Genomic DNA, 17,276 nt, shown 5'->3' on the forward strand with positions numbered 1-17,276 from the left:
TGTGTAAAAAAGACAAAATTCAGCGCTAAAAATAATGCTTTTCACAGGATAAGTTTTCTCTTTTTTACATAGGCCACAAAAAATATTATTTTTTTCGTGAAACTTGACGCACACACATATATTATGGAGATGTACATGTAGAATTTTTTGTCAAAATTTTTCTACACTTCAAAATATATTTTTTTGGTAGAGGGAGCATACGCACCCGGGAGCCGAATTGAATCACCGACTCCTAGTTCCTTATTAAGACCCACACTTTCCATGGTTAGTCTGACATGACCTGCGTGTCTACTAGCTAGCATAAGTGTACACCAAGGCGAGACATGAAGAATGCCGGCCAGTCTATCTCCATAGGCATGGCATCTTCGCGGAAGAGGCCGGTTACCTCCTCCACCTCTCCTGTTTGGATGTCAAGCCTATGCACGCGCCATGACGACGCATAGAAGATAAACAGCGTGCCGCTCTTCTCTCCTGACCACACGCGTATCAGTCCATCACGAGTCAGAGCTGCATTTAGGTTGAATGTCCCAACACGGAGCCAGAAGGTTTCAATCTCTCCAACATTGTCTCCCCGCGGCGTCCAGATATCTAGCTGCAGGAGGTCAGCTGCATTTCTGCGAAGGTGGAACAAATTGAGTGTCCCGTCAATGGCGACGCCTAGGGTAGGGCAGCCATAATCTATGGTGTTGAGTTGGTCCGCCGGTGGGATGGAGAGCTCCGTCAAAGAGATGTTGCCGGCCTCGATGCCGACGTTGAAGGTGTAAAACTTTGATGATTTCATACAGAGCCAGCGCGCCATGCCTTGGCACACGACACCACTGCGGTTCCACAAGGGAATCGTAAACCCGCCCTTGTCGTACAACCGTGTGGTGTCGAAACACCTTGTAGGCGTGCTCCAACTGGGTTTGGCAGATGAGAACGTGTAGAGATTGCAATCCTGACAGTATCCATACGTATAATTATCGACGACGGTTAGCACGGTGAAGAATGTCGAATAACCTGGTGTTGATCTGCGCTGCTGCTGCTGCCCGTCTGAGGAGCAGTAGTCTGAACCGGTAAGAATGGCACAGCTTATGGAGGTGACGGGACATTCCAGCGGTGGGAGCACGTCGCATGTGCCCGCGAGGGGGTCGCACAGGGCCAGGTGGACCGAGTTGGTATGGGAACCACAGGCAAGACGAAGCAAGAGGAGGCCACATCGCGCTGTGAGCGGCGTCGCGCCATCGAAGAGGCCAGCGGGCACGCCGGTGACGAACGATGTGAGGAAACGACGCCGAGCGCCAAGCGGTGTCTTCTTGGGTGGCTTCACGGCGGGGACAAAGAACGGTGGCTGCTGTGAGTAGATGCCCGCTCTGTCCACGCCAAGTTCCGCGTCCTCGTGTTTAGAACGCCGTTGCTGGACGAAGAACCCGAGGAGAGAGAACCGGTGGCACACCTTCTCCGGCCAGCGGTGGCCGAGGAAGGATTTGTCGGCTATGAGGGCACACCATCGCTTGCACGTCGCGGCACATCGGAACAGGTCGGCGCTGTCGGTCGACACTCGGAACAGGATCTCGACGACGATGTCGTCAGGGACCTTGTCCGCCGCCGCGTGCGTCATTAGTTAGGGCGATTGATCGGGAGGGTTTTGGCTGGGGCGACCAGAGAGAGAGAGAGTGGAGGCAAGTATATATTGCCCGAAACTGGAACAGATGGATCGCCAGAGTTCAGATACGGCACCGTCTCTGTTGTCTTGGACGAGGGGTCTGATTGGAATCTCAGTGGCTCACGGGCTCCGTACGTTCGTCCGCTGGAAAAAAAGGAAAACCTCAGTCTGGCCGAGTTCGATCGGGAAAAATCGGGACGCAGCGCGCCAAGGAAACGAACAGGAGAGAAACGAGGTCAGGGCAAACTCGACCACATCGCCTCCTCCTTCGTGTCACCCCAAGGGAGGGAAAGTCTGCTCTTCACCGCCGCCCCAGAGTACTGTGCCGCCATCCTCAGATTAACGCCTTCCAAGAGTACCCCGCGGCAAGCCTCAGCTTCCCGCCGCCACGCCAGATCAGGAACTGAATCCCGCCTCGGACCACCCCACTGGCCGCCGGAGCGCCGACAACAGCCAGCGTGAGCCGCTAGAGATCCTGAACACTTAGAGCATCCCCACTCGTTGGCGCTCCCCACGTCTAAATCCGGTGAAATTTTCGTCCGGATTGGATGAAGATTTGGCGTGGGGAGCGCCGAAGTTCCAGCTGTCCCCCCGGCAGGAAACCCCCAACCTCGACCATTTGACATATTTCAAACAAATTCAACATAAAATTTAACAAGTTCGGCAAACAAGAGTACGAAAATTGCTGAAATAAATTCGGCGATAATCAGTACAATGTTTAACAAGTGCTGAAACAAATGAAGCACACAATTTCACAATTTTTCAAACAAATTAAGACAGACTAGTTGGCGTCGGCGTTGGCGTTGCCTCGGAGCCTCCATATGTGCTCCACCAGCTGATGCATTGTAGAGTCTCGAATCTCCTGACGCATAGCAAAGAAGGCGGCCCATGATGGAGGCACCTGGTGATTAAGCTGTGCAAGAGGATCCTCTCTCTCATATGGTGCTTCTTGCTCAGCCAGAGGAACCGGATGCTTTCGCTCATCTTCAATAATCATATTGTGTAGGCACACACAGCAGTTCATCACCTCCCACATCTGATCTTTGGACCAAGTCATAGCGGGGAACACCGGACGACAGCAAATCTCTGCTGGAGGACACCAAATGCTCGCTCGACGTCTTTTCGGCAAGCTTCTTGTTTCTTGACAAACTCGCAAAGTTTGGGGGTGCCAGGGTTGGAGATAGTCTTCACAAATGTTGCCCACTTTGGATAGATACCGTCTGCAAGGTAGTATTCTTTGTTGTAGTGCCGACCATTGATCATATAGTCCACCGGAGGAGCATGACCCTCAACAAGCTTGGAAAAGACCGGGGAGCAGTTTAGGACGTTGATGTCATTGTTGGATCCAGGCATACCAAAGAAAGAGTGCCAAATCCAAAGATCATGGGTAGCCACTGCTTCAAGTATCACAGTGCAGCCTTTTTTGTGACCCTTGTACATTCCCTGCCACGCAAACGGACAGTTCTTCCATTGCCAATGCATGCAGTCAATGCTTCCAAGCATCCCTGGAAAACCCCTAGCTTCATTTGTTGCAAGGATCCTCTGAGTGTCTTCGACAGTGGGTGATCTCAAGAAATAGTCCCCGAACAACTGCTATGACGGCCTGCAGAACCGGTAGAAACAATCAGGGCGGTGGACTCCGCCATCCGAAGATAGTCATCTGCAGTATCACCGGGAGCTCCATACGCCGACATCCTCATAGCCACCGTGCACTTCTGCAGTGGACGAAAATCCAACCAAACCAGTGCAATCCGCCTTGCATCTGAAGTAGGGATCAAAGTGGCGGATGGCATACACAATTTGCAGAAATAGCTTTCTGCTCATCCTGAAACGACGCCGGAAAACACTCTCACCGTGCAATGGATTGTCGGCGAAGTAGTCGGCGTACAACATGCAGTAGCCCTCCATTCGCTGTCTCGGCTTGCACTTCCGGCGACCTCGTGCCGACCCACCACGTCGACCAGTTGCCAGTCCGGCGTACATGCTTGCCAAGCAACCAAGGATCATCATGTGCTCGTCGTCTTGGGCGGCTGCTGTCATCTCTTCTTGCATAAGCTCGACGAACATCTGCTCCTCCTCTTCGTCCGAGTCCATGGCCGGCGAGGCAAATGGACGAACACCTGACGGGCGTGGTCGAGGCAACCCGAGCCGCGAGCGACGAGGAGCAAGCAGGCCGGAAAACAGGCCGGCGAAAGAGCAGCCAGATAGGCCGTCGTCCAAAGACGACGGAATATAGGCAGGTGGGGAAGGAGGGGCGGCGGAATCTGGGCAACAAGCCGGCGGGGTGGTGCCGGCGGCGAGAGAGATACGAGGGGTGGGGGAGATTTTGAGCGACGTGGCGGTGGGGTTCGTGCGTCGAGTCACCGACAGATCGGGCCCTTCCCCGCTTTTCACTCGTCCGGAGTCCCCGAGCGCTCCCCGGGGGGCCGGGGGTGGCGTGGGCTCGCCGGATGGATGAAGGGCCAAATCCGGACGAAAACGAGGAACCGGGGGTGCGACTGGACCGAATTACGCCGTCCGGATGGAAAAAACGCTCGCCGGGGGCCTCGACGGGGGCACGAGTGGAGATGCTCTTACATGTGCTGGCTGCAGAGGTAAGCAGCAAAACGTATCCGGCTCGAACGACTAATACTGCAAACAGGAACCACGTTTATACATATACGAACAAACGCTCCCGTAAACGCTGTTTGTGGCTGTAGCCTGTAGATCGATGAATCCGGACATGGACGAGACGAGGAAGATGCTCGTCATGATGATTATACATCGATCTATGAATCTGACCATGCAAGAGGTGACGAAGAGGATGCTCGTGATGATGATTGTAGATCGAGCTGTGAATCTGGCCATGGAAGAGGTGACGAGGAGGATGCCGCGGGCGCCGTACCTGCCTCACGAGCTAATCGCGTGGGAGATCCTCCTCCGGCTGCCCGTCAAGTCGCTGATGCGGTTCAAGTGCGTCTGCAAGGCGTGGCGTGACACTGTCTCGGGCGACACCTTCTCCCAGGCGCACACTTGCCGACTTCGCCGGCAAACCATGAAACCTTCCAGCCTCCTCATCGCGCCATATATCAGAATGGTCGACCGCCATGGTCCCTTCAATGACCCTGTGTACACCACACCGGGGTTGCACCTGTGGGAGGGGAACCAGCGGAACGACAGCGTCATGACCCGGTTCCCCGCGGATGATTGTTGGATGCAAACAAGGCATGGGTTCGCGCACTGCGATGGGCTTGTCATGATGCCTGACGCCGAGAACACCGTGCGCGTGCTCAACCCGGCCACACGACGCAGCCTGACGCTGCCATTGAGCCTCAACTGCGCCACCTGTATGTGTTTTCTCTATGAAGGCCAAGTCCAGAACACGTTCGGTTTCGGGCGCGACCCTCGCTCCGGCGCGTACAAGGTCGCTCGCTTCTTTCACCGTGATATACTTGACGCCCCCTTCCCTACATGTAACCTTGGGATGGAGGTGTTTACCATCGGAGAGGACGACTGCTGGCGTGAGACAGTTGCCAAGCCACCGTGTCCTTTTCTAGTGGGACGAACGGCGACCTTCTTTAAGGGCTCCTTGATCTGGACAGTCGATTATGATTCGCCTCCTTATGGGGACACGCTTTATGATGATGACGGAAACGAGGTAATGTTTGTCCGCTTCAGCTTGGAAGACGAGTCATTCAACTCCATAACTGCGCCTCGATGGTACCTTGGGTCTGGTTACGAGCGGTTCAGATTAGCCGAGCTGCACGGGGAGCTAGCAATGGCGTGTTCCAACAAGAACTCGGTCGTATGGATGTACGACGATGTAGACAGTGTCAACCCGCCACATTCGGTTGAGGGTCTTGTCCTGGACTTTCCCTACCAGTCCCGCACACGTCTGGTTGCCGCGTTTGATGGTGGGATAGTGTTTCAAGACGAATCGGATAGCCTCCGTTTCCTGACAGGTCAAGGTTCTATCCATATGGTTGGCGTGAACACCCTCAAGTTTAGAGACACTCACACCGACATGCTTGGAGAATGCTTAGACATAACTTTCCATGGCTTTGATGTAATCCCTTATATTCCGACCCTAGTTCCAATCTAGCTAAAATGATGGCTTGCTAACTATGTAATCTGGTGATTAAACAAAATTTCAGCTCAGCATACCAAAATATGATCGTTAGAGGTTAATTTTATGAACTTCTATACAAATATGATTTCATTGTTATTTTCAGTTTTCACACTGATCAGTCTTACCTAGATCCTTAATATTTATATATGGGATACTATCAAAACAATCTTGGAGATTATTACAGAACCCGGAATCAATATGTGCTTGTGTGCTAAGGGTAAAGTACTTACTAATGGAGATTTGTTGAATACAGGCCCAAACAAGGTCTCCTCATTTCACTTGTTAGAGCATTATTGTTGGTTTACAAACGTTTAAGGGTTCTCACATATGGAGAGTTGGGTTGCGTACGTGCTAGGATAAATATATGGGAGCACCACTGGATTCCTAGTAACCCAACATGAAAGATACCGAACACTCGGGATCAGATTCTTCTAAGGATTGTGGATGAACTCATCATTCCCTTCCTAACACTTGGGATGAAAAGCTTTGATTGAGGAGTTATTCCTTCGAGTGGATGCAACAAAGTAAGCATCCCACTAAGTGATCACCTCACAGAGGACTTTGTTGCATGGCATCAAACGAAAACTTTTTTTTTCAGTTCGGTTGACATATTACGTTGAGTGGGAACATCAATTTGGTGCTTAAGTGAGAAGAGTCGATGGTCAAGGTACATCGAGGATTAACCCGGTTTGCTGCATTGTGTACCAACCAGGGATTTTTTTCTCGGCCGAGATTTCCGATATCTCGGCGGAAACCGGAAATCTCATTACCCTCCGGAAAAGTCTGCTACCGGACAAAAAAATCGGTAACATTTGAATTTTGACTTAGAAACACAAGTTTAAGTAAGCATGTGAACATGATTTAACACGCATAGCTTGGTCGTTTCTGGTGGCAAGTAGTTTATGGTATGCTCAGAGGTCGCGGGCTCCAATTTGGATTCGAACTCACGACGTTCTGTTTAAAGCACGAATACATGACCGCTGCACCCAGCGAAAACTACGTTATCATTAAGATAGCTACATAATTTGTTTTAAGGTTCAAAAAATTTGAATTCAAAATTTGTTTGAATTAATTTGGATGGAAAATTACAGAGATTTTCGAGATTCCCCGGTAACTGTTAATTCTGATACCCTCCGGTAAAAATTGTTAACCGAGAAAAAAAACCTTGGTACCAACCAATGTGAAAATATTCTTATGGAAGGATCTTCATGGTGCAGTTCAAGGAACGGGAATACATGCATTTAGACATATCAAAGTACATCCAAAGTGCCCATTTTGCCAGCTTGGTCGGAAGATATCAAACATCTATTATTTTCTTGTGCTAGGGAACGTGAGGTTTGGAAGAGACTCGGCCTAAACTAATATGATTGATGAAGCCTAATCTGTCGGCAGCTAAGGCTCGGTGGCTTTGGAGTATAATTTATGTATTCCGAAAAGCAATCACCAATTCTATCAGCTGGGCTAACAAGAATCTGTTGTCGTGGTTGCATGCTTATCTGGTTGCAGAGGCGGGAATCGGTGAAAGTTATTTCGATCTCTTCCCAGATAGTTTAGCATGCACTGATTTTTTTAGATAATGTGTGCTTTATTACTTAAGGAAGCAATTACACTCGACCTCTGCATAGCTAAAATGCACACAACCATTGAAGAGTCTCAAAAATTTGTAGTGATAATAAGGCAAGTTATATATCAAACAAGAGCAACCGTAAGACGGCTAAGGTGAGGGCGGAGACCCAATCCGTAGATTATGCTACCACCCATAGGAAAAAAATATTTCTCATCGTGTCCTCCAACCATGTACAGACCTCCGTAAAGAGCTCGCGATTCTCCATTTTTTGCAGCACAGACCACGAATGGAGAGTAGCGGTATATCTGTAGATAACCTGCAAGACAGAATAATTCTTATCATTAAAAACTTTGTCATTTCTACATAGCCATAGCGACCATAAAAGGGCAAGCGCCCCCACTCTAATAAACGTCCTAAATATGTGATCGATACTATGAAACCAAATACCAAAGATATTGGCCACACTAGTCGAGGGATACAGATCAGAAGCTACTTGGATGCATGACCATATAGACATGGCAAAGCGACATTGGAAGAACAAATGTTTAATCGTCTCGTTGTGGTGACATAAAACACACTTATCTTGGTTAAGATTACTCCTCGAGGCAACTGAATGGAGTCCAAATGTAGAAGTAAGGCATTCCATGCAAGAAGTCTCGGACCGATTAAATCCCGTCTAAACGTTACTTTCGGATGTGAGGTTGCCATTACTAATGCAATGGTACCACTTTTGCGACGAACAATGTTGTATAACGCTGGATATTATTCAGAGAGAGGCCTATTCCCTAGCCACGTATCCTCCCAGAATCATATTTGTGATCCATCCTTAATATTGAAAGTACCATATTTGAAGAAAAATTTCTTCGCTGCCATTAGGCCAGCTCAGAAATGCGAGTCTCCCGGTTTTCAGTGGATCTAGGATAACGCTTTCTCGCCAATGTACTTTCTTTTAAGTATGGTCTGCCATACGCCATGTTCTAATAGAACCTTATATAGGATATATCCACTTACCTAACAAGGCCGAGTTCTTGACCTCAAGGTCATGAACCCCCAACCCTCCCATATCTCTGGGTCGGCATATGATAGACCAGTTGACCAGTCAATATTTCTTATTCTCGCTATCCCCTTGCCAAAAAAATCTCGATCTATAATAATCGAGCTTGTGTAACACACCTTTTGGTAAAATGAAAAAGGATATCATATACAACACCATGTTAGTGAGTACTGCATTAATGAGTACCAGTCTTCCTCCGAGTGATAGCAATTACCTTTCCAACTACTGAGTCTCTTCTGAAGTCTATAGTTAATGTCCGATAATGAATCGGGATGCCCAGATAGTTGATGGGAAACTAGCCTTGCCCACAGCCAAACAGTTCCGAATATTCCGCGACTGAGTCCTGAGCCTCGCCAAAGCAGAATAATTCACTTTTATGAAAGTTTATTTTGAGACCCGATAAATATTTGAAAACTGCCAAAATTAGCTTTAAATTTCGAGCCTTTTTTATGTCATGTTCCATAAATAAAATTGTATCGTCGGCATATTGAAAAATTGATAAACCCCGATCAACAAGATGTGGGATCACACCCTCAATTTGACCATCAAATTTAGCTCGTTCGATGAAGATAGCGAGCATATCATCCACAATATTGAATAATAGTGGTGATAGAGGATCGCATTGGCGTAATCCTTTTCGTGTCTGAAAGAAGCGTCCCGTGTCGTCATTGACACGGATCCGACCGGTAAAGCATAATTCAAAGGGGATAAAATAGCATGAACTAAGCATGCATGGATTATATAAGCTGAATGTGGATGCATCTTTTTATACGGATGCATTAGATGCAATGGGTGCTGTTTTCCGCAGCCACCGTGGCGAGGTGGTCGCTGGTAGGACTTGCCCGTTGGAGAATGTTCTGAATGTAGCCACATCCGAGGTCCTAGCTCTGCTACCTCCCTCGTCATTCTTGGTGGAACTCGAGCAAAATTCCGCCCGAAGCTGTTGGTCCAGGATGAAATTTCTGTCTCGTCATAACGCAAGGAGGAGTATAGGCCACAGTCAATTTGGCCTTGCAACCTGGATATATACATGTGAGGTGGGGATTTTTCTTCGTCCTTATAAAAAAGTTTACGGTTGAACGAGTTTAGGAGATCTGATCTGCACTTATTTTTATAGAGAAACTAAAAAAGGACAATTCAACCTATTTACGGGATCTGCTAGATATGCTCTAAGATTATGGTCTACGAACATTAGAACTATTCCACAGGCTGGGCCACAATCTCAAGACGAGGAAGAAGAGATCTCACCTGCGAGCGCATCAGAGGAAACGGCCAGGACGGAGCTGATCCGCTGCGCCGGCCTGCTGCGGCGGAGGACTCAGGCAAGGAGGCCTGTGCACGATGGCACAGTGAACACAACACGGCTATTATTGAGTCACTATTCCCTTAACCGAAATTATTGAGTTGGAACCGTATCAGATCATGTACGTAGTATACGGGAACCGCCAAGCTTATTTGTGCTGAGCGAACTCCAATTATTGCACGCCAAAAAGAAAAAAGTCCAATTATTGAGTTGGAAGTTGGAACCGTATCAGACCATGTAGTATAGGTAACCGCCAAGCTTACGAGTCTGGCTGAAACTCCAATTGCATCGCAAAACCAGATCGAATAGACTCCATAATTGTGGTCTATAACAGACGTGTACACACGCACGCACATACCCTCCCCTAACCGTGGATCTAGACATGGACGACGAGACAAGGAAGATGCCGCCGCCGTCGTACCTGCCTCACGAGCTGATCGTGTCGGAGATCCTCCTCCGGTTGCCTGCCAATTCGCTGCTACAGTTAAAGTGCGTGTGCAAGGCGTGGCGGTACACCATCTCCGACGACACCTCCTTCTCCGAGGCGCATGTCCGCCGACATCTGCCGCATATAGGGAGGCCCTCGAGCCTCCTCATTGCACCATACATCACAAACATCGACGACCTTAAAGACCAGTACTCCACCCCGGGGCTATACCTTTGGAAAGAGAACCAACGACAGCAGGATGACGTTGCGACGCTCATGCACGACATGGCCTGCTTCCCCGCCCATGATTATTGGAGGGAGACGAGGCACGGGTTCGCGCACTGTGACGGGCTCGTAATGCTGCCCGACGCCGAGGGTGCCGTGCGTGTGGTCAATCCAGCCACGCGGCGCAGTCTGACGTTGCCGCGGAGCGCCGCCCTGTCTCAGCGCTCCGGATGTCTCGAAGTGAAGAATGCGTTCGGCTTCGGGCGCCACCCTAGCTCCGGCGTATACAAGGTCGCCCGTTTCTTCCACTATGACACCCTCGCCCTGCCGGTGGCTACCTACACATTCGGGGTGGAGGTGTTTACCATCGAAAAGGACAGTTGCTGGCGCCAGACAAAAGTAGGGCCGCCGTACCCTTTCCTAGCAGGACATACGGCGACCTTCTTCAAGGGCTCGTTGATATTCACGGTCGATATTGGGGCGCTTATAAACCATGCCATGCCTTTCGATGCTGCTGCAGGCATGCCCTGCTTTGTCCGTTTTAGCTTGGAAGACGAGTCATTCAACATCATGGCGGCGCCCCGATGGTACGACGGGCCTCACTATGAGAAGTCCAAGTTAGTCGAACTGCACGGGGAACTAGCCCTTGCTCGTCTCAACGATGAGTCAGTTGATATATGGATGTACGATGATGTCAACTCGCCAAGGTGGGTCCGACGATGTAATGTCCTCAACTTCCCATCGTGTATTCATCCGATAGCTGAGTTCGATGACGGGATAGTATTTCAACACGCAGCATACTACCTCTGGCGCCATACTAGCAGAGGTTCGGAGTATATGGTTGGCATGAAAACTCTGAAGTATCTCAACCCCCACACCAACACTTTTTTTGCATTCTCAAGGATGAGTTTCGACGGATTTGATGTAATCCCTTATACTCCAACCCTAGTTCCAATCTAGTCCGCCTTCAACTGTGCAATCAGCTTACTTCCACTTCCACTAGGAACATACTAGAATACGGTTGTTTGATGTAGATTTATGAACTTCGGCAAAAATGATTTATTAGATTTTCTGTCAAGTGTTCTTTGTGTCATCAAGTGTTCTTGAACCAATGCTGGAGTGGATACATCTTGTTGTTTCCCCTTTTTTATATTCTTTGAAGTCCTCATAAGAATTGCAGTCGAAACAACAACGTTTGTTGTCGCTGGAGCTCATCTTCAGGAGTGGTCTATTTTTTCTGCCCGCTTTGTCTATCTCGTATGACTGATTGAACTGAAATAGCATTATGCTCGAAAGTCAAGTTGAAGTAATTTTGTGGGCTTAGTAAGATGACATTGTGCTTTAGTATCTTTTTGTTTGTAAAAAAAGAGTAAAAACCCCAGTCATTGCAGCAAATGGTGAAGACAATTTTGCATTTTTGCAAAGCAACGTTGGATTACAAATCAAAAGCTTCACGGAGCTACAAATAATTACACACAATACCAATTACTACACAGAACACAAATTTACCATTATCATTGAACAACGCAGATAAATTTTACCATGGTCATGAGAAACCTAGATAAGCATGAGCAAGCGCGAACAGTTTGACTACACAGAAGTCAAATATACTCCCTCTGTGTTTTAATTACGTTGTGTTCTAAATTTACTCAAAGTAAAACTTTTGTTAAATCTAACCAATTATATGTAGTAATTTTACTTTGAACTAAACATAGGACATAGGTTAATTATAGGGATTTGCTAGTTAGCTTAGGGCTTTGTACTATGGTTCACATACATGCTGATGGCATGGTATTTTATACAATGTCCTACTGATTTTATTGGAAGCGGGTCAGATTTGAACTAAGAGTATACTTTTACTTGTTCCAGATTTTTGCAAAATTCATTTTTAAGTCCACAACATGTTGTTTTATCACATATACGATATGCGGTTCCATGTGATTCCCTCCAGTGCACCTTGTAGCGACCGCGTCAATATTTAATGTCTTCGCCTAGTGTCAAGATTTGAAACTAGGCAAAGATAGTCTTTGCCGTGTGCAAAGATTTTGGCAGTAGGCAAAGATTGTCTTTACCGAGTGTTTTGGTTTGATTCTAGGAAAAGATGATGTTTTGCCGTTAGAGGGCACTCGACAAAAGCTGATGACGACATCGGTTTCCCATCCATCACGGGCCTAGAAGCTACATAGGGGGCACCTTTTTACCGAGTGTAAAAATTCAACACTAGGCAAAGGTAGTCTCTGCCGAGTACCTTATTATGACATGCGGCAAAGAAAATATTAGGCATTTATTTTTTTCTTCGCCGAGTGCATTTTCTATCCTTATTAATTGTGTACCAACTTTTGCCGTGTGATTTATGGTTAGAACATGGCAACAGGAGTCTTTGCCGAGTATCCCGTATTTTAGCACTGGGCAAAGATGAAAATACACGGAAAAGTTCTCGATCGTGCCGTCGCCGTGGATCAGGCGATCAGCACACATTGCGCGTACAACGGTACAAGTGATATATTTGTTGGCTCATCCAGCAAGGAGAACGTGAGGATCAGACATTCATAGAAGCCTAGGCATCGTGATTTCAATTGGGCGGGCATGGTTTTTCCCGATTGCGATCTTGCGGTTCTTGGGGAGAATTTTACGGAGGAGGAGGTTATTGGGGCCATCAAATCTATGCCTAGTGACAAAGCTCCCGGCCCGGATGGCTTCACCGGGGCTTTCTACAAAGCTTGTTGGCCTATAATCAAAGTCGATGTTATGAGAGTGATCTACCTTTTCTCCAACCTTCATGCGCATAATTTTCGGTGGCTAAACTCCGCAAACATTGCACTCTTGCCTAAGAAAGATGGCACGGAGCAACTCACGGACTTCCGGCCTATTAGCCTCATTCATGGCGTGGCTAAGATTATTGCGAAGATGATGTCGTTGCGGCTTTCCCCATTCATGGACACTCTCATATCCAAGTCCCAAAGCGCTTTCATCAAGACAAGGAGCATCCATGACAACTTTCTAAACGTCCGCAGCTTCACCCGTAGGCTTCATCGTACAAAAACACCCACAGTTTTTCTCAAACTTGACATCAAGAAGGCGTTTGATTCGGTGAGGTGGGACTATTTGCTTGACCTCATGCAAAGATGTGGCTTTCCATCGAGGTACCGAAATTGGGTTACGGCTCTTCTCATCACCTCCTCCTCCCGCGTGCTTCTCAACGGTGTGCCGGGGGCCCCCATTGTGCATGGGAGGGGGCTGCGGCAAGGGGGCCCCTTATCTCCTCTTCTTTTCGACCTTGCCATTGACCCCTTGCAGCAGCTACTTGACTTGGCTACGGCCAATGGCGACCTCCATCGGCTTCATGGGCGTGGTCCTTCTATTCGCACATCCCTCTACGCCGACGATGCGGCAATCTTCATTGCTCCTTTCAGAGAGGACTTTGTGGCTTTGGCTCATATTCTTGAAGGCTTTGGGGAAGTTACAGGGCTTGTTACTAACATGCACAAGAGCATTGCCGTGCCCATTCGCTGCTCCGCCCTTGATCTTGATGATATTATGCAAGGCTTCCCTATTAGGCGCACCAACTTCCCAATCAAATACCTCGGCTTGCCTCTCTCGACTCGAGGCCTCAAGGGCGTCGATGTGCAGCCCCTTGTGGACAAAGTGGCTTCCAAGCTCGTCCCTTGGGAAGGCAAGACTATCGCCGCCGCCGGTCGGGGCACTTTGGTTAAATCGGTGCTCACTTCCCAAGCCATCTTCCACATCACGTCGCTTGTGGTGCCACCGGGTGTCTTGCAAACCATCAACAAGCTTCAAAGGTCCTTCTTTTGGGCGGGGACGGACAAAGTTTCGGGGGGGCAATGCAAAGTTAATTGGAAAATTGTTTGTAGGCCGAAGGAGAGAGGTGGTCTCGGCATCATCGACTTGGATAAATTTGCGAGAGCTTTGAGGCTTAGGTGGCCGTGGCTTGTTTGGAAAGATCCCTCTAAGGCGTTGATTGGTGCGGACCACCCTTGTGATGACGCGGATATGAATTTTTTCTATGCGGCTACCACCATAACCATCGGAGATGGGCGCATTGCGAGTTTTTGGCATGTTCCTTGGCTTGATGGTGTGAAGCCTAAGGACATTGCACCATCCATTTTCGCCATCTCTAAACGCAAGAACTTCACCGTCAATAAAGGGCTACACCATGATTTTTGGATTGATAAGATCGACACCGCCGGGGGCATCTCGACTAACAACATCTCCGAGTTTGTGGATCTATGGTCAAGGGTTCATGAGGTTCGCCTATCTGAGGGCACTACGGATGACATCAAATGGAAGTTCACTAACTCGGGTGTCTACACGGCCGCGTCGGCATACAAGGCCCAATTTGAGGGCATGACCTTTTCCCCTATGCCCCAATTGGTGTGGAACAATTGGGCCCCTCCTAAGTGCAAGCTTTTTGCATGGCTCGTGTTGCAAGATCGTGTCTGGACGGCCGACCGGCTCCAAAAGCGTGGATGGCCAAATTGCGGGGTTTGCCAATTATGCATGAGGGAACCCGAGTCCGCAACACACCTCCTCTTCAAATGCCGCTACTCCCGGAGGATTTGGAACTCTTTACTTTCTTGGCTTGGGATCATCTCGGTCGACACCTCTAATTGGCCTAACTTCGTGACGGTCGAAGATTGGTGGCTAAGCTTCATCTTCGTCAATGGCACGAGACGGAAATCCTTAGCGTCTCTCATCATGCTCACCTCTTGGGAAATTTGGAACGAACGCAATGCGAGGGTTTTCCGTAAGGTTTTCACCATGCCGATGGTTGTTGTAGCTAAAATTAAAGGAGAGGCGGCTCTTTGGAGCGCGGCGGGTGCTACACACTTGGGTTCTATCATGCCGCGAGAGTGATCTTTTATTTTCCGAGTTTGTACTCGGCTTGTAACAAACCATAACTCTTTCTTATTCAATGAATGGGGCAAAGCTTTTGCCCCCTTTCTTTCAAAAAAAAAAAAAAAAAAAAAAAAACATAAACACGGCGATCGGATCACTATTCCTTCATAACCTGGAATTATTGAGCTGGAACCGGATCTGAACACGTACGTGTGCTGCTGGGGGAAGCAGCGAAACGTATCCGGCTCGAACGACTACTGCAAACGGGGAACACAGTATACACCCAACTTAACGCTCCCGTCAACGCCGAGGTGTTTGTAGTTCGATTGATGAATCTGGCCATGGATGTCGAGGACGACGAGACGAGGAGGCTCTGCCGCCGACGCCGTACCTGCCTCGGGAGCTGATCGTGTCGGAGATCCTCGTCCGATTGCCCGTCAAGTCGCTTCTGCGGTTCAGGTGCGTCTGCAAGGCATGGCGGGACACCGTCTCCGGCGACACCTCCTTCTCCGAGGCGCACACCCGCCGACTTCGACAGCAAAAGAGGAGTCCATCCAGCCTCCTCATTGCACCATACATCACAATCGTCCACCCCGACGAGGACGAGGACCTCATGAACGACTACGCAACCCCGGGGTTGTACCTGTGGGAGGAAAACCAGCGGCAAGATGGTGTGGCGACGCTCGTGCACGACATGGCCTGGTTCCCCGTGGAGACTTTTTGGGACACGAGGCATGGGTTCGCGCATTGTGATGGCCTCATCATGCTGCCAGAATCCAAGGGTACCGTGCATGTGCTCAACCCGGCCACGCGGCGCAGGCTGACGCTGCCACAAAGCCCCAACAACTCCGTAACTGGATGCCTGAACGTATACGGCTTCGGGCGCAACCCTAGCTCAGGTGCCTACAAAATCGCTCATCTCTTCCATGTTGAGTCCTATAGCTTGGGGATGGAGGTGTTTACGGTCGGGGAGGACCATTGTTGGCGTGAGACTGTTGCCAAGCCGCCGCACCCTTTTATAAATGGACGGACGGCGACCTTTTTCAAGGGATCCTTGATTTTAACGGTCGAACATAGGGTGTCTGGGTATTATAATAGGTATTTTGCACGCGAGACAAGCTTTGTCCGCTTTGGCTTGGAAGATGAGTTATTCAGCATCATGGCAGGACCCCAATGGTATCCTGCCCCCTGCCACGACGAGTCTAGACTAGCAGAGCTGCACGGCGAGTTAGCCCTGGCACGTCGAACCGACGAGTCAGTCAAGATATGGATCTGCGAGGATGTCAATCAGCCACGGTGGTTTCGACATCATGTACTCAACTTTCCGTTATGTACAAGTGCGTTCGATGACAGGAAAGTGTTTCAACACACATCACACTTCCTTTGGCGACATATTAGTGAAGGTTCTAAGCATATGATTGGCATGCAAACCTTGAAGTATCACAACCCCGACACCGACACGGTTGTTGAATGCTCAAACACAACTTTCAACAGCTTTGATGTAATCCCTTATATTCCAACCTTAGTTCCAATCTAGTTTAAAATTCGTCATGTAATCAGTTAAGAGAATTTCCATGGGAAAACACCAATATATGGTTTGAGTCTGATTTTGTGAACTTTGATTGAAAAAATAAATGATTTGATTATGGTTTCAGAGATGAGTTTTAGTGTTTTTTATGTTTTGGCTTGTTCAGGTTGGAAGCCCATCATTCATAGTTTCGGTTCCATGCAACATCATTGTCATTGTCTCGTTAATTCGACTCGATGCCCACTCATGATGTAGTAATTGGTTTATTTTGATGCGAAGGAGCATATGGTTTATTTTGATGCAATGCTTAATAGGGCGCTTGGCATGCCTCAAATTCCCTTCTAAAGACGGAAGACATACGCATATTTGACAGACATTGTCACATAGTATAAAACATGTTACTGGTCGCAATTGACTTACATTGCCATCCAGCGGTTGGTAAATTCAAGCAACTCCAATGTCTGCAATCTTGGTTGGTTTCTTTGCTGAATTAGAGGATTATCTGACTTCAGATCTCTATGAACAAATCCAATTGACACAGCATAGCGATTGAAGCGCTATT

At 48.5% G+C, this 17,276-nt stretch overlaps 1 protein-coding gene across 1 annotated transcript; it reads left to right on the plus strand.

Annotated features, from left to right (window-relative positions):
- Nucleotides 1-4,367: 4,367 nt before the first annotated feature.
- LOC127315065 (putative F-box protein At2g02030) lies at nt 4,368-5,726 on the plus strand. The gene has a single exon (XM_051345596.1). The coding sequence runs from the start codon at nt 4,368-4,370 to the stop codon at nt 5,724-5,726; it is 1,359 nt and encodes a 452-aa protein (XP_051201556.1).
- The last annotated feature ends 11,550 nt before the right edge of the window (nt 5,727-17,276 follow it).

This window comes from Lolium perenne, chromosome 7 (assembly GCF_019359855.2).
Source record: "Lolium perenne isolate Kyuss_39 chromosome 7, Kyuss_2.0, whole genome shotgun sequence".
Lineage (NCBI taxonomy): Eukaryota > Viridiplantae > Streptophyta > Magnoliopsida > Poales > Poaceae > Lolium > Lolium perenne.

What these genes read in the sequence shown, in the direction of transcription:
- LOC127315065 (XM_051345596.1), top strand. Translation starts at nt 4,368, where the DNA reads ATGGACGAGACGAGGAAGATGCTCGTCATGATGATTATACATCGATCT.